This window comes from Lagopus muta, chromosome 2 (assembly GCF_023343835.1).
Source record: "Lagopus muta isolate bLagMut1 chromosome 2, bLagMut1 primary, whole genome shotgun sequence".
NCBI lineage: Eukaryota > Metazoa > Chordata > Aves > Galliformes > Phasianidae > Lagopus > Lagopus muta.
In genome coordinates this window covers 81,289,087-81,312,852 of record NC_064434.1, presented here as the reverse complement: position 1 = coordinate 81,312,852, position 23,766 = coordinate 81,289,087, and the positions used below count along the sequence as shown (strand labels likewise).

The following is a 23,766-nucleotide window of genomic DNA, read 5'->3' as shown; positions in this document are numbered from 1 at the left end:
GGAGGTTGTGGTAAAGTGGGGGTTGGCCTCTTCTCCTATGTAACTGGTGATAGGACTAAAGGGAATGGCCTCAAGTTGCACCAGGGGAGATCCAGGTCAGACTTCAGGAAACATTTCCCCAAGAGAAATGTGGTCAGACACTGAAATGAACTGTCCACAGAGGTGGTGGAGTCACCATCCCCAAAGGTGTTCAAGAAATGTTTGGATGTTGTACTGAGGAATATGATTTAGTGGGAAATATTGGTGATAGGTGGACGTTTGGATTGGATGATCATAGGGGTCTTTTCCAACCTTGACGATTCTGTGATTCTATGATTCTAAGAAAAAGCTAGAAAAGTAGTTTTCCAGCAAGGACATCCACACTTAATTCTCCTGAGATACCAAGACCTTCAGGCTTAACACACAGAGTGGGGGATCATTGCCCCCATTCCCCACCATTACATAATAGCTTTCCATTAAATGTGAAGCAGTATTAGCAAAATTTCCCCTTTTCTCATCACTGGAAAAGCACCTAAAACTCAAGTTAAACAGAAGGGTCCTGGATTCTGGAAACAGACTAAGAGAGAGAGATATGGACACCGTAAATGTTATAGAATCTGAAAGCACTAACTGCGCAAGAAAATTACATTCATTCATCCCATTTTGATGCAACATATCTTCCAATACTATGGAAAAATAACCATAGCTTCAACACAAAGGATGCAGGTTACCTCCATAATGACCATCCCTCTAATTGAGGAATTCTAATGATTTCTGAGGTATGTAAGTAAGACTTAGCGTTTCTACCAAGATGAAAGACTCATTTGTTAGATTAGTACTCTAATTGTTAGCCACTTTCATGGAAGTAACACCTCGAGTCATTACAAAGCTCTCACTTGCAAACAAGCATGTCTGGCTGTAATGTTTTGCAGACAGAGTAGCAGTTTAAGGTCCTGTTTTATTACTGAACACAGTCAAAATTTTCTGGTTTGGGGTTTCACCTCACTCAATCTAAGTTGGTTTGTTTTAAATATCACCTTCTCAAGGTTCTCAGTTCTCTCAGATCACTTTAAAGCCAATTTTGGTCTATTGCCCGAGATCCAGGAGACCACTTGAAAATGAGAAGTCAATTCCTTAAAATCACACCTTAAGTGGTCTGAACTTGTGTACTTTTTAAAAGTAGAGTTAAACAATTTTGGAGAGTAGTTTTCATTGAAATACAGTGAGAAGCATGATTTAAAATATCAACTACTGCTCATAAAAATTATTTCTATCAGCTGACTCACAGTGTTTATAAATGTACACATTCTGATTGTGGCAAGTAAAAAGCAAAAAATCTTATGGCAATGACAAACAATCCCATTATGTCACAGTACCTTACATTTGATGCAGGTTAAGAATACAATCATGAATGCCTATTATGATTCAGTTGATGTACTTTATCGGTTGATGTGATTTATTAAAACACAGTTATATGACTTGGATAGCCTGGTATCTCAGGGCACAGACACAGAGTTCTTTTAGAAAATGGAATTTAAGCTCCTAGATCACTTCTTTTTTAATAACTGCCAAATCAGTGGCATTTTGGGGGGGGGAATGCTAAAGCAGAACTTCAATCTAGAGCTCCCAGATATTGTCAAACCACGTAGCAGGTAGTATCATCACACATTCTTTATTGTTCTTGTAATACATATCCATAATAAAGTATGGAGCATTATTACCATTAAGGGAGCAATATCTTTTGCAAAAAAATGAACCTGGAACAGCATAATACACTGACATTTTAGTGATAAATTTCTTTCTTTTTTCAAGTTCTCTGTCAGAAATATCGTATCATCCTCCCGCAATGAAGCATTGCGGAGTTGGAAAAGCAAGAACTTGCCGATTCTGCCATCTAGTGGAAAAATCTTAAAACTGAGTAATTCCATCTTTCAACGTCGATCAAGAATGGTATCAGATACAGCAACGTACACAAAAACCTAGGGAGAGAGAGAGCGGTGTCTGTCATCCCCGGCAGAAATCTGCTTTCCTCATTGTGGGACTCTTTGATAGTTATATCTGTAGACAAAGGAATGCACAACATCCATTTGCATGGCTCTCATCAAAACACATTCCAAAGACTTCACTGGATTTTACTCAATCTCCAACTGTTTCCAGTAATAATTTTGCCCAACTAAAGAAATAACGAAAAATTTGCTAAAGCCTCACTTGGATAATTGTCAGTTTGGGAACTAAATATATCTCTACAAACTCTTCACGAGGCTTGTCAAAGCGCTTTACAAGCCCTGCTTAGAAGGCAAATCCTAAAAGCATAATCTTTATGAGCTTCCTTGTTCATTCCTGAGTAGCCACATTCACTACATAAGCCGGATCATCACATGGCTTCAACTGAAAACAGTCTTTCTTCCCATAATCAACAAGTGCTTTATATATATGTGCATATATATATATGTATATATATATTTTTAAATAACTTCTTTGTACTTAGCACGTACTAACATTCCCTCTACAAGGATTATATCCTTGCCCTCATTTCTTCTCCCATTCCAGTTTTTCAGAGACCACAAGAACCAATTCCAATGCAGATTCATCTGGGAAAAACAATTCAATCGTTTTTGATAACCCAACTACAAAAATAAGGTAAGAAGCCTACCTAGACTAATGAGAGGAAAATACAAGCCAGTAATATAACACCTAGATAACCCTCTATTGCTATCTTTATAAACAGGTTTTTTTAAATAAAAGAGAGTAAAAGACAGAAAGACAGAAAGAGGGGAAGGGGAGAGAAGGGGAGGGAAAGAATAGCAGGTTTTACTCAAAATTCCTCAACAACATCACAAGCTTTGCACAAGTACTTGCATTATCACTTGGAAGGAGGTGGCCTCAGGCTTTCTTCCACATGAGTTCATGATTCCTCATGACTGTTTCTGTTTCTGCAAAAGAAAGAGACTCTGAAACTATAAATAAAATAATTTGAAAGAGAGATCTGAGTGGGTAACTATCACAGACTGCAAGTTCTGGGTAGAGATTTTTTACTGTTGTGATTTTGACCTCATGACATTGACATAAAATTTTAGACAAGGTTCCTTGTGACACCATGAAATATTTTCAGTTTCCCTCCCACAAATTATTAGAGTAAAATAAAATGACAGCAGCAGTCAGAGTTTGTCAGGCTTAGCAAATGTTATATTCCATGTTTTTTCAAATGAGGTACTACCTTGTGAAAATTAGCTTAGCAGGTTAGCAGAAAGTACTGTTTTGTGTTGTGTTTTTTGATGGCTTCTCATTTTTTCCATATGTTTTCATTTCCTCATCATTTTCTCCCACCAAAATGTCATGCCTTGGCAGTATACTCCCAGAGGTTATATTCTCATTGTGCTCAGTACTTCTCGTATTAAGGGCCCTAGGAAAATATGGTTAAGCTACTGTTTTTCAAGATGCAAAAGTTAGAACAAACTGCAAGTTTTTTTCTCTCATCTTCCAAAATAAAACATATATAAAACAGCAAATATATATATATAAAGTATTTTTAATTTTTTTTATATTACTGTTAATCACATGAAGATCAACAAGAATAAACCTTTGATGGTATTTTGAGTTCTCCTTGTAAGTTACATATGAAATATTTTATTGAGTTCATATAATAGTTTCTATAATTTTTTTCCATTATTATTCACTAATTTTGCAACAAAGGACTTAATTAGTAGTCCAACAAAGGAAAGGATGTCAGACTTGTTTTATGGTATGCACAATTACTTTTTACTGCAGCAGATGGCAAAGAACAGCAGAAACAACAGTAATGACAAAGGTAGAGTATGTGAAAATAATTTTTCTCCCTTCATTACCACTTGTGCTTCCATATTGTAATTTTTATCACTCTGTTTCTGATTTTTACATTAATGCTTAATCTTTACAGAAGACTAACAACACAGAGACAAATCCTTAGCTGATTAGAATAACTTTCTTGTACTACATCGCTATATACCACTGATGTGTCTACCAAAAAGCAAATGTGAATTAAGGACTTAATTGTGTAGAAACATATCTCAATCAGCACAGGAGACTCACCAGCACAAAATAGTTGCCTCTGTCAGCAGATTTCATGAATATCATGTGACTGTTTTCTTCTGTGTTCAAATGAGATCTTAATTCTCTTACAGTAGGCAAAAATACCAATGATCTGTTCAAATAAATAGCTGTTGCTTTTTGGGTGGTTTTTTTTTTTTTCCCAAAAGCAAACAAGCACTTGGCATGGTCATTTCCATAATTTCTTTAATATAGTCGCCACACAGAGCTTTTCCAATTGGTGGTAAGCCTTTGTTTGAGCAGTAAAATATTTTTAACCCTTTGAGGAAGGTTTTATAACTATTCAGCTCATAGTTCCACCAAACTAAAAAGCTACTATTGGCTATTCTTAGGAGTCTACATTACAATGTCCTCAGCTTAATTCTACTCCAAATAGTGCAATTTTTAACAATCTGGAGAACAAAGAACAAAGCCCTCCATTTTAAGGAGTGAGGAGATAAAGCAACAGAAAAATGACTTTATTCAGTTTGGTCCACAAATATGCTTTCTCATTTCAGGACCTCACCAAGTTCAAGTACATCTATTCCTCTGACTGGAGACAGCCAGACTGATGCTGACATCCTAGCTTTCATTAAAGCAAGACAGAACATTCTACAAAAGAAAGGTAAATCCTAAAGAAAAAAGAAAAAAAGAAAAAAAGGAAAAAATCTCCAGTATCTTAAGGCCTAAATAGTTTTAGTCTGCACTTACACAGTGACACAAGTGAGAACTAATGCTAGCAAAATTTGTATGACATTATGTTTTCAGCCATTCTAATCACTTGAAGTTCTTCACAAGTATTTATTTTAGTATCTTAATCCTCCAATATAGAACTATGTAGGCTGTCTTTTTTTCCCAACCACCATCATGCATGTTTATGCAATCAGCACAATTTATTAATTTATATTTAAAAAAAAAAAAAAAAGCATTTGAACATGATTTCTCAGTAATTTAAATACTTCTCAAATTTTTGTTTGCTATCTGGCCTAGTTTTCGACTGGTACAAATTTAATTGTAATAATTACCACCAAATAAACATTATGCAAATAATGACATTTCAGCCTTCCTCATCAAGTAAACTGGCTGCTGTATCTAATAGAATATGCCTTTAGTAGGCATTTCATTATATCAAGGGCTAATAAAATTTTCTATGGGTATTTGTCAACAAATCAGTTACTGAGAGCAATCATAGGTAGGCAATAAAGTTATTTCATTCTACCGGGTAGATAAGTAAATTTGGCAGGAAGCAGAAAGCACTAATCACACAACAGTGGCATTGCAAAGTCGCCTAGGAGTAATTCAGTAACTCATGATAAAGAAAAACAACCTGTGAGGTTTTTTTCTCTTTTCTTTTCTTTTCTTTTCTTTTCTTTTCTTTTCTTTTCTTTTCTTTTCTTTTCTTTTCTTTTCTTTTCTTTTCTTTTCTTTTCTTTTCTTTTCTTTTCTTTTCTTTTCTTTTCTTTTCTTTTCTTTTCTTTTCTTTTCTTCTCTTCTCTTCTCTTCTCTTCTCTTCTCTTCTCTTCTCTTCTCTTCTCTTCTCTTCTCTTCTCTTCTCTTCTCTTCTCTTCTCTTCTCTTCTCTTCTCTTCTCTTCTCTTCTCTTCTTTTTTTGAATAATTGTTTTTAGTGGCAGCTAGCAATTAGACAGAAAATGAAAGCAGTGATGGTTACTGAAGTAATAACTTTCCATCCGCACTTGAGCGCTGATGACAGCATTATTCAGCAAGCTATCAGCACCTGGCAGATGGTGTTAGCACTGTCACAAAGTGGGGTTTTGTTATCACGCTGCTTATCAGAAAACTGTCAGGTAAACATACCGTGGCTGAAAAAAACAGTCCCTTTACATTCTTCCAAAGCAAATACTCAGCACACTCAGGCTTGTGTTCCGTTTTGTCTTTATTTAGAAAAGCTGTTGTCAAGTTTCTTCAGCAAATGAAATTAAGCTGAATTTATAGGCTGCTCACTATAAGGAGGTTAGAGATAAGTATCTTACAACAAACATTTCAGGCCTTTAGAGTGTCCAGATCTGATCAGTTTTGTGTACAGTAATCTATCAAGCACATCTTGTCCTGTGATCATCTGTCTCCCAGTCGTACCACGTCAGGAACATCTCTCTCAAATGCCTTTTCCATCCTGCATGCTTTTCAGACACAGTCAATTACCTGGCATCATATATCAGTTTCAGAAGGGACAACTTCACCAACTGTCAGGTGTAAAGTTATGAAAAGTATTCTTGCAGACAGTCAAAACTTTTACAATTCTGTTGAAGTTCAGTTAGACGAGATGGTCCGCATCCCCATCAACAGCCTGAAATAACTGACAAAGAACAGAGTAACATTTGCACAGTGCTTATTCTGATCATTATGTCAGCACAGGACTGATTGACTCAACAAGTCACTATGCAAGCAGAAAAGAGTAAAGAGACTTCATAACTATGGCCTGCATATTGAAAACATGTGGGACTTGATGTGTCATAGATAAGAGACAGCAAGCAACAAGCTGTGAGGAGGATTTGGAGTTAACCTGGCAGATGAAAGAGCACTTCAATTGTTTGGTTGTTTGCATGTAGAGGGAAAATCTCCCAGATCTGAAGGATGGAACCACTGATACCAGGAAACCTTGATGAAAAAAAAGTTGTTCTGCTTTATCAAGATAATGAGACCAGGACTGCTAAGGAAATTCAGCACAGTAGTGGTACATGACGACATTTATGAGATGCTGTGGTAGCTTTTCTAACTGGAAGAAAATAGACAGAGGCAGTGCTTCAACTGCTCCTATCTGTGATAGTGATGTGTGTTCTCCTTTTCATGTGTAGCATGGCACAAGAAATGCAGTAAAGAACAGAACTGGGTAGAGTCCCCTAGGTTTCAGACTGCTCACCACCTTCTCCACTAATCTTGCATGAAATTCAAAGTGTTGAAGGTTTCGCATGAGCTGTATTTTACCACCAGACTTCTCACTTCATTGCAAGCAAGCTTCTGAGCTTGTTTCAATGCATCGTTGCCTCAGCTATTTTTTCGATCCAACACTTCACTCTTCTTCAATTTGTTTCTAATCTAAAAGAAGAGAAGCACAGTAAATGTTGTAGGATTGTTGTGCATCATTGACTAGAAAGAATTTCCAGTAACAGTTACCTTGAAAGCCAGTGAGAACTGAAAGGAAGTTCTATAAAGAATAGTTTATAAAGATCAAGTACAGATAAGTAGAAAGGGTAGAAGAAGAAGTGAATACCTCAGGAATAAAAAAAGGTATGATCAATCTCACACAGAACTTTTTGTCAATAAATCTCAAACTTCCACTAGATGAAACAGAGAAAACGCCTGCCAAAGCCATTATGTTGTGTCACAGCTTCATGTGTAAGCTGTGCGCCAGTTCCCAGTCCAGTGCTCTTTTGTCTGCCCCCTAACTCAACCGAGAAGTTTAGTAAGCATTTCTCCATTAACATGCAAGTGTATGTGCTCCTGGAATTATTATTACATATAAAGTGCTATGCAGGAAACAACTTGAGAAAGCATAGGTTCAGCCAAACCAAAATCTGATAGGTCTGAAAAATCTCAACATACTTCTCTTTCCTTTGTTGTTGCCTTTCTTAATCCTGAGTCTTTCAAACAGTTGTATCAGTATCTTAGAAGCAAACTGAGGGCCCCACTTTACATTAGCTGGAAAAAAAATGAAATAAAAAAGTATAAATGTGTGCCAAAGCCAATAGAACAGAAAATAAGTATCATAAACAGAAAGCACAGGAATGCTTGATATCCTTAATGACGGAAACACGGGTGAAATAATGAGAGATCTCAGAAAAGATTTGCTCAGTTCTTGTAGGTTGTTACTGTTTGTTTTTTAACTAGAGATGAATTAAAGCAAATATATCCACAGGGTATTGATGAGATTGTGAAAGAACTGCTAACAACTGAGTTGAAAATCTTTTACAAAGTGCTCTACTGTTTTGTTGCTGTTTTTGGTCTTAAGGAATATAAATGAAAATACAGAAAACTATTTTTTTTCATCTTAAAAGTTTTAAATTATCTTATATTTCCTCTCTTTTCTGGAGTGAAATTATTTTTTCAACTGATGAGATATTCTAAAACAAAGCCTAGTAAATTTTTTATCTCCTTTCAGGCCTGGGAAACAAATGAAGTTCTTGTGGCAGTCCACTGTTTCCTTTTAGAATCTGCTGATGACCTTTCTTCTTTACCTTCCTCTTCTGAGAAGAAATGGCATCTTTGGATGTACAGATTTAAGTACAATGATATAAAAGTGACTTGTATTTGACAGCAAAAATCCATTTCATCAGGGGATTATATTTGAATATTTGTGTTTGGTTTCAGCAGCTTGCATTAAAACTAAGTAAAACTAGAACAAATAATCAGGATTTTGCCAAATATATTTGTTTATTGGGAACTTATTGTCAGTTTTATAGAGGTTAAATTTATTTAATGTGTTAATGTTCTTCTACATTTTTAATCTGGGGAATAGATATTTCTACTGATTGAATGTTGTTGTTTTTTTTACCTCCTTTGGTATGTATATACTGGAAGCTTGCAAAGAAATCAGGTGAAATCAACTGGTTTTATTTGCATGGATTTGCATAAGGCATTATAAATTACATCTATTTGGCATCTAGAGATGTCTGAAAAAAAAATTTTCTGGGTTAAAAAATGTTACAAAAATAATTTGAGATCTTCTGCTGATTTTAATTGTACCCAATACGTAATAATTTTAATACCTGATTATTGAAATGTGAATATTGTAATATGATGTTAATTTTTAATGGAAATAACCTCTACAATTCAAAATTTCCAGAATTATTTCATATGAAACACACCACCAGCCACCTCACTGTGCTCACATCCACCGTTTGGTATCCAGAAATGTTCAGCAAGCATTGATGAATGTCAGTGGGTGCCATTTTTTTCCATGTGGAAGAATTCAGTGACACACCTTTGCTTCATACACACTTCCCTAACAGACGCCATTGTGTCAGACTGCTTCTTTGCTGCCATCTGTCACACAGCAACAACATGCAATGGAATATTGGTGGGAAGGTTCAACCTTTGCTGCTCTAATGCCAACGCCATGGGCCAACAAATCAATATATCTTCTCCTAATATTTTTTTCTGTTTTGCTTCCTGTAATGTTTGCTCACCAATAAGGCAACCTTTACCTGAAAATGAAAATGTTCCATGCTTTCACCTATGTGATTGTAAAGCAGTAAATAAAAATTACTGTCTTAAATCTGGAGTGAGAACAAAATGAGAAGTAGAAACTTGCCAAATGGCAGTGCCGTGCCTGAAGAAATGCACTCAGTTTTCTGCTATCCATATTTATTATTTCCTTAACTCTGTACTAAGGAGCAAGGCAAATTCAAAACAATTCAGTATTTTCATGTACAAGTTGTTCAGGCTACAGTACATAACCTGAAGAAGAAATAAGTCCCTGAATTTTTGCATCCGAAATCATTTCACTCAGCCATACAAACAGGGTACACTGCCAACATTGCAATACTTGAAGTAGGAATACCTGAAGTATAGAAGTAAGCACAACCTGACAATTTTAGTATCTCCATTTTCAAAACCTTCAGAAAAATAGAATCCTAAATTTAAGTCTTTTTCCTTAAGGCACAATATTTCTGGCTTCTAAATGCCTCAGCTAGACTGCCTTGTTGAACTTGACAGAAAGAGCAGAAGGGGACATAGAGAAGATTCAATGCTTTATTTATTCATTAATAACTTCCTAGTTTAGTACCTTTAGAAATATACTTCAACTGTGGGAATCTGTCTTAGACCAGCTATGTGCATATATTTGCATCCATTCCAGAAAACTAGAAGGCATTCTCTTGGACTGCTAGAAGTTGGTCTTATAAGCCATAACGCAAGTATCTGGCTCTCTCAACAGAGAGCTCTACTAGTATTACAGGCTGTTGTGCAATATCTCAAGCTCACTTACCCTTAATATTTCTCAAGGAATGGAACAACAAGCTGTATCTTTTAATTATAGAAGACAGCATATAGTTCTTTCTGGATACTCCTAAAGTCATTTTCAGTCACCGCCGGTGCCAGCTATGAAAAGGTCTTCCATCAGTAATAAATAGATTGGATATCTCTGTTGCTTCAAAGCAGTTTGGTTCACAAAGTTAGTACATATCAATGCCACTGTAGCTTCTAGTTACTACATTTCGTTTAATCTAAGAAAAACTATGCAAAGCACCAAGGTTTGAGTCCTTGTGTATCGTACATCTATTCTTACTTCTTTCTGTTCTCTAGCCACAGCAACAGAATGATCCTGAACAAATTAAAAGACCTTCTAGGAGTTGCCCAACATACCCTTCACTGTCCACAGTGACAAGAGGCCTTCTGTTGCCAATCAGTCTTTCTCTTCTGGGTGGGATGTGGCTAAAAACTCGGTTCAGATGGATGCTGCAGGGGATTTCCCAGAAGATAAGAAGGGAAACATTCTTTTCAGTTGTTTTCTCTGAGCATTATGTCTTGTTTGAAGACAGGTAAAAAACAATCCTGATCAAAAGGAAGGATATCTGCATTCAGAATTTTTAATGGGAAGGGAGATTTACAGACTTGCAGTCCTAGCCACGTAGCCTTCTCATCGTGAGTCTATGTGTGTGTGTTTTCTTTCAGAAGCAGTTTGGCATGGATGACTCTAGCTTTAAGGGTCTTCCTACAAAGAATATGCTAGCCCAGCTAATTTTCAGAGCATGACAATCATTGAAGCTCCCATGAGTGAGCTTCCAATACTTTTTTAGCTAATGATTAACCTGAGCCCCTTCCCCCCTTTCATATGTGGATAAAAATGGGAAATACAGACACTGAAAGCAGCAAGCATGAGTGGTTCCTTTCCTAACTCCATGGACTAAGGGGTGTTCAAGTGTGGAATCTGACAAAGAGTTGAGGATTATCAGACAAGGCAGTGAGGGGGCTGATCTTTTTAGGGTAAAAAAAGAAAGAGAAACTGTTTTGTGACTAGGCTTTTCGGGATGTTTATGAACTTCATCACTACTTTCACTGCTACCAGCATTGTTTGTGTGGTACAGACGGCTGCAATTGAATGTTGCATTTATTCAGCTCCATAGTCTTCTTAGTTCTGGAGATTCTGTTGTAACCGGAGAGTTTATAGTGTTTTCTTGTATGGAAGTCCAGTGTTTAGAGTAAGGCTTTGTTTGTCAGTACTCTCAGAGTCTTTTCATGGCTCTATATTCATATCACTTAATGGGTAAGTCATTAAGCTAGTTTTATTTCAGCTTCCCAGCCTGGAAGACAGTATCTGTCATAGAGGGCTTGTGTCCAGCTTCATTTGTTTGACTGAGATCTTTGGATAAAATTGTTTTCATAAGAGGAAGATACTATGATTTACATACTTATTAAGTCATAAATATTCTCTATTTTGGATAGAGAAAAGATGAGGAAGGGTAAAAATTGCCTGTTAGTCTCATTTTTATGGGCATGTTACCCGTATTTTCTGTTAAAAAGATCTCCAGCACAGTAGCTGGGAACATTGGTAAATGATTTCTGGGTGGCCAGGGTAGTACATATCCTGTGAGCGTAAACTAGTAAGTACTAACCAAGGACTGGCAGCAGCAGCATGCCCTTCCTCACAGCACCCAACTGGCAGATCAGCTGGACTCCACTGCTGGTGCTAGGGTATCTCTTTTACCTCCTCCTGGGTGCTATGGTGTTCCAGTTGCTGGAGAAGCAGGCAGAAACCCACTCTCGGTACCAGTTCCACCTGGAGAAGCTCAAGTTCCTGCAGAACTACACGTGCTTGGACAGGCAAGCCCTGGAGCAGTTCATACAGGTAAGAGGAACAGGCTTGCATTATTTTGGCTCAGGCATTATTTTTGCTAGAAGCAATGATACTGTTTTGGCCAAGCATGTCATAATTTTTTCTGCTGTCCACGATGTTAGAGGACCAACTATCCAGCAGAAAGGCAATATTTTCTCAAGCCCTTTCATGTATCACTTTATTTTAACATATTCATGAACACCCCAAAAATGAGAAACTGCTGATGAACCTTCATGCTACCTTACAATAATTTTAACTTCATGGTTTGTAGCCCTCTCATTAATTATTGCAGGGAATTTTGCATGGGTAGAAAAAGCTCACAAAAAGTAGGTTTTCCTTCTAAGGTACTTCTACCCAAACCTGTGCAAATTCTGCCCTTTCTTTCTACCTGAGATTGTCTATTGCCCATGAATGCATCCACCAGAAGCTGTGTAATTTGTCAATAAGTGCAAAAAAGCTCTTAGCTCTTATTCAGTATGGGTTGTCAATTAATAGTATCTTCAATTACATTTTAATCTATTCCTCAAAGGCTGGAGATGAATTGCAAGCCTTTACTTGGTATTATTATGGACAAATTCTCTTATTCTAGTATTATAAGATTTGGGCAAAAAATCCTTGAATTATCACTTTCTTCATGAAGAATAAATGGATCTGAGGAAACAGTGAACTTCCAATCAAAAAGGGATCAGAAGGGATCTGAACTCTGTCTACAAGGGCAATGATCTGATGACTCCATATTTCTTATGGAATATTTGGCTTTGTCCAAAAAACAACTAGAGTTTTCCAGAACTTGTATGCCTGAAAACATGCCTGTTTCTTTCCAGCTACATTAGTCGTTGGAGTTACCTGTCCTTCTCTTCCCTCTGTGGTAATGACAGTAAAGAGAAAGATTCTGAATCTCACTCTAAACCACACTTGGATGCTTTATAGAATTAAAAGGCTTAGTTAAATCTCTGGTACTCTAGAAAGCTTAGGGAGGATTCACAGATGTCCAGATTCTCTTTCCTCCAGTGGTGCTTTCCTTAGCCCTGCCAGGCCACTCAGACTGTTGCATTTTGCTGCATCGCAGCTGAATCAGATACATTTCACTTGTCAGTTGTTCCAGACAAAACCAGCTGAGGGCACCAAATTATCATACACAGTGCACCAAGCCTTAGCGTACTCAGCACTTAACCTTCCAAGTGAAAGTGGGGGTCCCCTCTCACTATCATTTATAATCTCTCTTAGGAAATTTGTCCAGCTCTTACTAATATTAAGGAATTGAATTCTTTCCAGATTACATCTTTAACTAATGCAGGGGAACAATTTTTTCACTGTACATTTTAACTGTATGGTTAAGGAAACCTGCCCATCATGACAGGTTCCAGCCTAAAAAGTGAGTGTTCATGTGCTGGTGAGGCATTTGGCAAAGTTATGAAGTTTGTGATGTGGACTTTAAAAGTGACATCTAAGAAAAAAAGAGGTTCTTGAAATTCCAGCCACTATGCAGATGGCAACCTGTTTCATTCAGAGGAATCCTCAGGGAGAACAAAGAAACACATTAGTCATTAAGGCAGCTAATAAGATGTTTGATACACCAGGAGCTAGATCTCTTTTGCACATAGCAGTTTGATCATCTGTTAAGACTTATCTGGAGCAGCTAATCTCCAGACCACAGGAATCTTGATTTTGATTAAAAATTACTGGGAACTCATAGCCAAAAGAGTAATTCATCCTCACTAGTATTTACATGGACAAAGATGAAACAAGCATGCTCCTCATACCCTTCACCACCAGTACAAACACGTATTTACACATGCCCAAATTTAAATTTGGAATAAAATGACTACACCAGGGAAGGAAAGGATTTATATGTCTTTTTTTAAGGCATAACTTCACTTTATATTCTAAGTTTCATGATCCCAGAGACTCCTTTCATCCTTCTCCCCTTAGCCTTTGAGTAGTTATGGAACTGATTCTACTTCAGTGGCCAGTTCTCTGGTGATAAGAGTTCAAGTTCACGACCAGCTCTATTTCAGAGTTTTGCTACATCAGCATAAGACTCTCTCAGGTCATTTTACTTAAGCTTGCCCTGTTATCTGCACTATTTACTGCTCTGCTTGCTCAAGATGGAAAGTAATATCTACTTATCTGCTGTATTTTTTTCTGACTTTTTTCCTGTTGATGTGTAATGTGTGGCTCATCTTTGCTCCCTTTGACCTCTTCTGCCTCAGGTCCTCATGGAAGCACTGGAAAAAGGGGTCAACCCAGAACAAAACTCTACGAATCCCAGTAACTGGGACTTCAGCAATTCTTTCTTTTTTGCAGGAGCTGTTGTCACTACTATAGGTGAGGTACTCTCTTTCCTTGTGAATTGGGGTTTCCTCTAGCTGTACTGCAAATCCCTGAGAAAAATAAAATGAGTGTACAGAATACACCTACAAGATGATCTTGATTACTGCAGGTTATATTTTCTTATGTGTTTCAGACAATACCTTTTCTTGTGCATTCATCATATTAAACCTGCAAAAATGGCCAAGTGCCTCTTTGGTATGTGTGATATGACTGTGTACATGTACAGCAAATTCTGAGGTCGCTTTGAAGTACTCAGTTGCATTCACTACCAAATCAGACTTATGGGAAATCATGGCATTTGTTAGGAATTTTCCATATTAAATGTTCTCTTAGTAGTAGTGAATGCGCAGGGCTCTATGATAAGCTATAGCAATTTGTAGGCAGAATTCACTATGCAAAATCATAGGCCTCCAGATCCTTGAAGCTTAATGAAAGTGAGCTTCCAAGCCCAAGAAATGATGGCCTGCAGACCAACTATGAAACCTTTTCTTGTAGCTCTTTTTTTCTTCTGTTCCAGGCTACGGTAACCGGTCCCCCAGCACAGTGGCAGGACAGGTCTTCTGTGTTTTTTATGCCTTATTTGGAGTGCCACTCAACTTGGCCTTCCTTAACCAGTTGGGGAAAGGTCTCAATGCTCATTTGATTACTCTGGAAAGATGGGTGCAAAAGCCAGGCCATGACCAGGTACAGAATGAATCTATTATTTCTTCCCCACTAATAGAAACTATTTTCTCAGAGAGTTAGTGCAGCTACCAGTTTGGATTTCCTTGAGTGTGTTCACATCTTTTTGATGTAAACATTGCCTTCTATATCAGAAAATTGATATGCTATATTTATCTATGAGAGCTTTATAGTAATTTGCTTTCTCCTGAGGGACTCCAGGTTTGCATTTTTAAATGCTGATTCAGCAAAACTGTTAAGCAAGCATAGCCTCAGTTTTGAGCAGGGTCTTTAAGTTCTGGTGACTTAGCAGAACGTATTCATATACACACATTGCTGAATTAAGCTCTTATTATCTAGCCTATGCTCGTATCTAACCCAGAATCTAGGCCTACATTGTGCAAAGACAACTTATTTTTATTGGCCTGCTAATCTGGCTTGAATTACCTTTCCTGATTGTGCCAGTAATTTAGTACTTCCTTCCTTTTTTTTTTTCTTTTTTTTTTTTTTTAATGTAAATAAGCCATCCTTCTCTGTAGTTACAGTTTGTTAGTGAGTCACTGAATTAGTCCAGATGTATTGGAATACGGGAAACACTGATAATATGAAATATGTGAAGGTCATTTGTAACAAAGTTAGTGCACATTTCTGAGTAAAAGGTTCAATGTATTGATCCCTTTAGATACTGAAAAGGGTGATTAGGTATGTTAGATATTTTGAAACATTTCAGATTTGTCTCATGTGTCTTTTTTTCCTCTTCCTCATTTGTATAAGTCACTGAATTACTGCGTTCTTTACCTACACAGGGAAAGATTTTCTGATGAAGATATATAGGTACCATCAAATGCAGTTAATTTATATAAGCAAAACGTTTCTTAACTGCCTTATCTATGCCTGTTCCTCAGATACATGCAGCTCTTCCACCACAAGTGGAATGCTAGTATATCTGGATCTTTCCTGAGATTTTTATTGCAATTTAGGGATGTGATTTTTTTCTTTTTCAAAACTTCAGTTATCACTCAATTTTTGACAGAACTCCTACGAACAGATGAAGCTTTGGAGCTTTACCTGCTTCTTCACTCTGAAGAGCTGCTACTAGGAAACCATTTCACCTCCTTATAAACACAATTTAATTGTGCTTTCGGAAATCAATTAAAATCAATTCTTCATTCCTGACTTACTCTCCTCTACCTTGTATGTTGCTACTAGAAAGTTCCCAAAAGCCAGGACAGTATGTAACATTGTGAATTTCAGAGCTTTATGCAATCTTCATTATCTAATTGAATGCAATTACACTTCTGTAATAAGCTAAAATGAGAACAGAGATCAACTACAACATGTTGATAAGTAATCCTCAAAATGCTTCGCGAATGAAGTTAAACGATTGCCATGAGTTTCCATCAGACTGTGCAGCACTAGTCAAAAGTTCACCAGAGCCACGACTGTGTCCCGTGGTTACCCATGAGTTCCTGGTCCTCACTCCTTAGATAAAACCACTGAGACATTCCCCTGTCCATGACCATTCCGTGTATCTATCTGGGCAGCCACATATGTTGTAACTTAGCAGGCCTTAACATCTCCCAAAAGACAGACGTTTGTAATGAGAGACACAGATCTACTCTGTGCTGACAGAAAACAGCCCTGCTCTGAATGCTTCTAAGTTTAAAATAAGAGCAGGCAAACTGACTTCATTCAAATTTCATCCAAACATATTTTTGGCTGAGCTCTTGCAAGCCACTTTATAAATCTTTGGAAGCAGTCACAGCATAGAGAATCCTAATTTGTTCTTGCCAATCTTTGTATCGTGAGCTTGGTGCTATTCCTTAAAGGCCGGATCCAAGTGATTACAAGAGCATCCCCATTTAAATTGAAAAAGTAAAGTGAACATTTCACTCCTATGGTTGCTATAGTAATTTTGAAAATATGACTCAAGCACACTTCAAAACTCATTGCAAAAAGCTTTAAAACATCTTTATTTTTTTCCCATTTTTGAGATATATACTTAGGGTACAATGTCTATGTGAAAGATAAACAGCAAGGTCAGCATGTAGTTCACAGTAGCATTGGTTTATCCTTCTCTTTTTGGACACAGCTCCCAGCAGGAGTAGGTTTGTGCTTTAAGAGCAAAACAGACCCAGAAATTTCCACTTGACAGATGCTCATTGCTGTTTAGCTGATATCTTCCCTTTATCCTTCAGGTGGTTCAGAGACTGGCCATGGCTGTCTTCCTGACTGCAGGGATCTTGCTTTTTCTAGTGTTCCCACCACTGGTTTTCAGTTATGTAGAAGGCTGGAGCTATGGAGAAGGCTTTTACTTCACTTTCATCACCTTGAGCACAATTGGATTTGGAGACTATGTAGTAGGTAATAATGAGGATACACATGGTTAAATTTTATCTTTTTGCCCACATTCTCACCTCAGTGGGAGGAAGTTTGTTGATATTAGGTATTCTAGTGAAAGCCTAAGTACAGAGAGTATAGATAACTATTTCCCTGTAAATATGGTATGAGAGAGAGAGAGTGCTGATAATAATGAGGTAATATGTGGCATGGGCATTCTTTCTTTTAAGCAGCTAAGCTGAAAGTCACTATATTCATTTGATGTATGACACTGAATACTCATTCAACAATGACTATACCCAAATTGGTATGAATGCAATCCATGGGTGACAGCTGGAATATGAGTGAAATCTCTGAAGTCTTTGAGACATCCTCTCCTAACAGTTATTTGTTTCAGCAAGTGCCTACCATTCCCAATACAAAAATCTGTAAAATATGAAACTCTCAGTACTGACAGTGGGAAGAACATTACAAACAACCCCTAGAGAGCTGTGGAAATAAATGAACCCTTGTGAGAGTATGTAGTCTTCAAAGATCTAGGCTGAAACTTAGCAGTAGATACATATGAGGTATCTTTCAATGCACTAAATGGATGGCTGTGGTGCAGTCCTGCATCAATATCAGCTGCACCAATTAATCATTTTGTGTAAATACCAAACCAGGGGTTAACATTTCCATAAGCACTTAAAATGGCTGCGCTTTCCAAACAGTATACTCCAAATGATTCTGAATGCTGGCTAATGAAGTATGTCACAATACAAAAGGTAATGCGTACATCCCTGTGATACAAAACCAAATATTTTAAAATCAGATGAGATCTCATGCGGGTTGCTTGAGTAAAATTTGGCTAATGTAGATTCAGCAGTAGATTTCTAGCATGTTTTTTTCTTTGTCAGCAGTTGGAAACACTCAGTTTTGTTCTGTTCTGATTAACTTTAGATTTTTCTCTTTTTATTATATAGCCTTAGCTCCAGAGATTTTATGCCAACTTTTCAAAGCTAAACCTGAGATTTGGAGCAAGAGGAAAAATAATAATAATGCCCCTAAATTACACAAACTTGCTAAGTTTATACATCTGTGTGGGGAAGGGGAAGTTATGACTTTGTGTGTTGTCTATCAGACCAAAGCAGTGAAGATTAACACGTAAGGTTTCCTGGATTTTTCAGGCACAAACCCAAACAAGCACTACATCCCACTCTACAGAAGTCTAACTGCAATTTGGATTGTTTTTGGCTTGGCCTGGCTGGCCTTGGTCTTCAACGTGGGAGCTCATTTGATGGAAAAATTCCTTCAGCTCAAGTGGCACAAGCCTGACTTGAGCTTGACAGAAGGATCCCCAGACAAACCATGAACCCCAGCAGACCAGGATCCACGTGAACAAAGTACATAGAGAAGTCTTGAGGGAGCACCTTTCATCTGCATCTCACACTAAGGAAGCTCTGTGGATTAAGGTTAAAAGTACATGTTGCAGACAGTTTCTGGAGGAAGAAGCTTTTACACACACAGTCAAGGCATCAGTCAATTAAGACCTTCAGAGAAGTAAGCATGCATGGTAAAGCAACTGTCCCAGATTCATTTTGTACTTCTCTCCCAACAAAGGCAACTTCCCTTGAAATAATCAATTACTGCCCTTTCCCTTTTAGTATCAAAATCCTGATCTTACAGTCATTCATATTCAAAAAATCCAAGGTGAGTGCCTCCCAGTTCCCATGAGAAGTGTTGTCATTAAGAATAACTGGTGGACAAAGTCAGGTTCTGAAGTCCTCTTTCATTTCCAATTAGAAAACTAAGATAACCCCAGAGATAACAATGGCAAAGACCACCTGTTTAATGGCATCCATTCAGTTAAGATTTGTTTGATATCATCTAAAACTAGAGGTTTTCATGTAAAATGATAACATTTCTTTCATTCCTGAGCTAACATGCTTCTCTCTTAAATTGTGTAGATCTTTTGTGTCTGTCCAGCACCAGCTAAACTGTTACGCTTCCATTTGGAGTTAAATGACAGGTCAGAGAAGGTCCTTACCAGAGTTCATTTCACAGGTACCTGAAAACAATACGTTAAACTAAATGTCAGTGCAAACAAACTTCCTTATTTCCAGTCAGATCACTATTATTACAGTCCTGCATTTTCTTGGGCTAGTTCAGTGAAGAACTATCATGCACAGTATAGGACTGATGCTGTTCATTTACCTCTAAAGAAGGCTGATAGGCTCTTGTGTTAAATCTGATCCTCAGTCATTCATGTAGCATTGGCAGTGGAACAGAGAGATTGCTTTTATCAGTTATCATAAGCCAAAAGTAACAGCAGCCATCTCCAGAGAGACAAAAAATCCACAGAAGTTTGCCCAGGCAGCTCATAGCAGGCTTGCCGCTGAGATATGAAACTGTAGTCATGCTTCATATTAAGTAAGCTGTGGAAACTTGATTAAGCAATTGCGTGTTCATTCTGAGCATCATACTAGATTGTTTGTAATCATCACTAACACCTTCTGTGGATATGCTTATAATAATGTACATGCTGCTATTTGTTCAGTGTGTCTTATTAACCACCAACTAATCCATTTAAAATTCACGTTAAGTGGAACTTTAATGTAAAGTGTGAATGAAATATGACTGGGCATGCAGACTAACCCCAAGGTAGTCTTTGGCTGGCAGGCTACAGTAATATCAGATGTCAACATTCCAGCAGATATTTTGATATTTCATTTTAGGGAATTGTCCATAAAACGTGTAGATACTTGTGTGTAGATTACAAATCTCTTCTCACATACTTGCTGTCCTAGACCTTCACTTCTGAGGAGAGTCCAGCAGGCTCTTGCATCTGGCTCAGTGCTTGTTTGCTTTCTGCAGTGCTAATTACTGACTCCTGCTCAGTGCAGCTTGGATATCAAATCTGAAATGCCAGCATGTAAGAATGCCATCTATATCTTATTCAACTGATCTGAAAACTGAGCTCTCAGATGCTTATCCATCTGAGATTTCCTTCACATCTTACCACTACTTACTTCACAGATTTTATCTCAGTCTCTGCACTGATCTTCCTCAACAGTTCCCATAAATTTGTGCAACAGTTTTCTTTGTAGCCTGGTAGCATACAGCTTTATCCTGTCTGGCTTTTTGTATCTTCACAAATCTCCTGAGAAACATACATTCTCAATATCCTCTCTTCTTAGCAATAATGTTTGTGTAGGCACTTGATAGCATCATCACCATCACTATACCCTATACCTCTCTTGTGTCATAAGACACTTCTGGCCCACTTGTGTGAAAGCCAAAGCTAAATTCTGCTGACCTTCATATCCGGTCAGTTTCTTTCACCTCTCCTTTTTCCATGCCACCTTGCTTTATCTAATCACAGCCAGCCATAAAACATGCGGTAGTCTAAAGGTAATGATACAAACTGTTTTATAACATGTTGCATGCCATAAAAAGTGATAATGAGGTTTATCAGAGAAACAAAGCATGTGTGGACTACTTACTGGCAAAGAGTTTGTAAAAACCTTTCTTAGTTGACAGCCAACAGCACAGAGTTTGAGCTCATTTTACCTCACCCCCCAAATTGTTCCTATACTTTGTACTGCTTTTGCAAAGCAGCAGCATGATGAGACTACCTTCTGAAATTTTTGCTTCTACTGCTTTTAGCAAGGCTGACAGTAGCTACAGTAATTCACAAGCTGCCTGCCAGAAGACTCAATAAATGAAAAAATAAAACCAAAAAAACACCAGAAAAAAAAGAAAAAAATAGCATATGGCCACGTTGTGGGGGGGAGGGAGGGGAAGAGAGAGAGAGAAGATACTGCATTAAGGAAGTGACAAAAAATTCTTGCATGCTCTCAATTTTTTCAAGATCCTGAAATCCTTAGGGTCATGCATATCCATAATCATGCTTCTTTGAGATACACACTGCTGGAAGTTTTAGCCCAGTTTTTGTGCATGGATGGATCAAGTGCTTTAATACCCATCCTCTAACAAAAAGATGGTCAACAAGCATCATCTGAATAGCTAAGAGAGATAATCTGTGGAAGAACTGTGTGATTGTAAGCGCTTACCAAGAGCCAGAGGAGTGCTCAACAAGACTCTTGTTCCTTTAACAACTCACTTTACCTGTGGTGCAACCCTACGCAGAATGGAGCTTGCACAACCAGCTATGAGATGCTCAGCTTAACTGCATGAACACCAGCACTTCTGAAGCCTATTTGCTCAGCCTTGAAGCCTGTGGCAGAAGCAGTGCCAATATCCCATTGATGAAGTCGAGGAGCAGCACATTGTACTAAGCGACTATCACAAACAGAACAGGGCAAAAATCAAACCTCCTTTCAGGTTTATACATATCCTTTAACCCAAGTAAGCCCTTCCTCATCCGCCAATGCATTGTAACCTTCCAGACAGCACAAAATCATCATCTGCAGATATTTGAGCCACTCAACGTAAACTAGAAGGCTAACATATGTGTATCCCTTCCAGATGTATGCAGGTCACTTCAAAAGTAATGCCTGCTATTTATTTCCATGGAAACTAGTTGAACGAGCAAATTCTCAGTTACAAAACACTATTTTTCAGCATAGTCACCATCAATAGCTATGCATTTTTATCAGCAATGAACAAGAACCTGCATGCTGGAATCATAAACTTCTGTGCCAGTGGAAGTGACCACTGCTGAAATGCACAACCCACTGCCTCACTACGCTCACATCCTCTGTTTGGTCTCCAGAAATGTTCATCAAGTATCAGAAGATGCCAGTGGGTGTCATTTCATGTCATTCCACACTGAGGAATTCAGACACACCTTTGCTTCATACATACTTTCATGTCAGATGCCTTTGTGTCAGACTGTGCCTCTGCTGCCATCTGTCACATGGCAACAACATGTTATGGGATATTTGTGGGAAGGTTCAACTTTTTTCTGCCATATTACCAACATCTGTCCCTGATGCTGTGGGCCAACACAAAAAAATAGGAGGCATTACTTTTGGAGCAACCCCTGTACAATACTTTTACTAATTGCAAAGTGACATTCCTGAGAATAGTCATGAAAATTAACCAGACATTTTGTTAAAATGTTATGTCATTCTTCCAAGATATACTGTGAATTTTAATCTCTTCCTCCCCCCAGATCCCTTCTAGCAAGCACATGCCCGATGCCCTGGGTTTTCATGCAGTCCTACAGCTGCAAACCCTGAGCCTTGTATGTAATTTATTTTACAATATTTGAGTGTAAACATTAGTCAGATACGTTCTATGTAGTAGTGTGCTTTATACAAACTGATTTTAATGTGGTTATAATGTGAAAATGCTCTACTTCTGTATCTTGAAAGAAGGAAAACAGTATATCTGCTTTTCAGTTTCTTTATATCTTTTCTTTCTCTGGTGTATTATTTGTGGGATTTTTTTTTTTTTTTTTTTTTTTCAGTTTATGCATCATTCAGTAATGAAGATGTTGAAAAGGCAAAATTAAGCAGCAAGTACTTTGGTTTTTTGCTTGTTTGTTTTTAGTCTGTGTTGATGACATATCCTGAGCAGGAATTGGTACATCTTACAGTGTTTTACCAGTGAAACTTTGTCAGTCTTATGCTGGCAGAACCTTGCATGTGCAATTCTGAATCTTATCAGAAAGACCGTGAGCTTATGATACACAGACCAAAGCATCCCCCAGAAAACATCAACACTTTAGCAGACCTGTCCCAGTGCTGCAATACATGTTTGAGCACTGTCTAGGATTGTTCAGAAAAGAGGAGGCTCAGGGGAGACCTTGTCTCTGTCTACAGTTGCCTGAAGGGAGGTTGTGGCAAGGTGGGGATCAGCCTCTTAACAGTGATAGGACAAGAGGTAATGACCTTGAGTTGTGTCGAGGAAATTCAGGCTGGGTATTAGGAAAAATTAGGAGCAGTGAGGTGCTGGTATGGGCTGCCCGGGGATGTGGTGCAGTCACCATCCCTGGAGGTGTTCAACAGTAGTGTGGATGTGGCATGAATGAACATAGCCAGTGGGCATAGCGGGGTGAGCTCAAGGCCGGACGAAATGATCTTAGAAGGTCTTTTCCAACCATAATGATTCTATGTTTTTATGAAACACTACCGTGGCAATAAAATCACAGAGCAGTGTGAGAACTTTCCTGCTCAGAAGTTTAGAGGTTTTGTTCCCCTTTATTTCATTTTCTGCAATAAAATATGCAAACCGCAAACTTTCTGTACACCCATGACAACTTGGTTGGTTGTCACTATCCGTGCAAGAACTGAGTGGCTCTTTTGATGTTGTCCTGTGCAAGAAAGTAAGGGCTCAAACGGGGGAGTACCTGCATGAAGGTGCTCAAAGGAAAGCAATGAAAGGACTACCGCACGAGTTCCTTCCTCTCCTGTTCACTTTTACATCCGATCTATACACCGGTGCGTTTCCAACAGCATATACGAAAGAGTCGTTATCGGAAAAATCCATTTACTGCCTTTAAAACTGACTCAGAAGCTGTGCCGAAATATGACAACAGACCCACAGCCAGCAGTACTGGAGCGGCGCAGCTACCGGCGGCAGAACCTGAGCAGCCGCATCTCTCCCGGCTCCGTGCGGCGCCGGGGGAGGGCGGGGGCCGGGGAGGGGC

The 23,766-nt window shown here is 38.2% G+C and overlaps 2 protein-coding genes across 3 annotated transcripts in view; both read left to right on the top strand.

The window, feature by feature from the left end:
- Positions 1-9,158, top strand: part of KIF6 (kinesin family member 6) — a 141,757-nt gene extending 132,599 nt beyond the window's left edge. Inside the window, exons 19-21 of one of the 2 annotated variants that reach the window (XM_048935128.1) lie at positions 2,530-2,619; positions 4,563-4,669; positions 8,163-9,158. In XM_048935128.1, coding sequence (XP_048791085.1) covers positions 2,530-2,619; positions 4,563-4,669; positions 8,163-8,179 — 214 coding nt within the window. In that variant the 3' untranslated portion in view covers positions 8,180-9,158. The remainder of the gene's footprint in view (positions 1-2,529; positions 2,620-4,562; positions 4,670-8,162) is intronic. The other variant, XM_048935127.1, reaches the window with a different exon arrangement.
- Positions 9,159-11,636: 2,478 nt separating this feature from the next.
- LOC125689172 (potassium channel subfamily K member 16-like) lies at positions 11,637-20,921 on the top strand. Its single transcript, XM_048936037.1, has 5 exons — positions 11,637-11,849; positions 14,051-14,165; positions 14,689-14,855; positions 17,030-17,195; positions 18,338-20,921. The coding sequence occupies exons 1-5, from the start codon at positions 11,637-11,639 to the stop codon at positions 18,520-18,522; spliced, it is 846 nt and encodes a 281-aa protein (XP_048791994.1). The 3' UTR covers positions 18,523-20,921.
- The last annotated feature ends 2,845 nt before the right edge of the window (positions 20,922-23,766 follow it).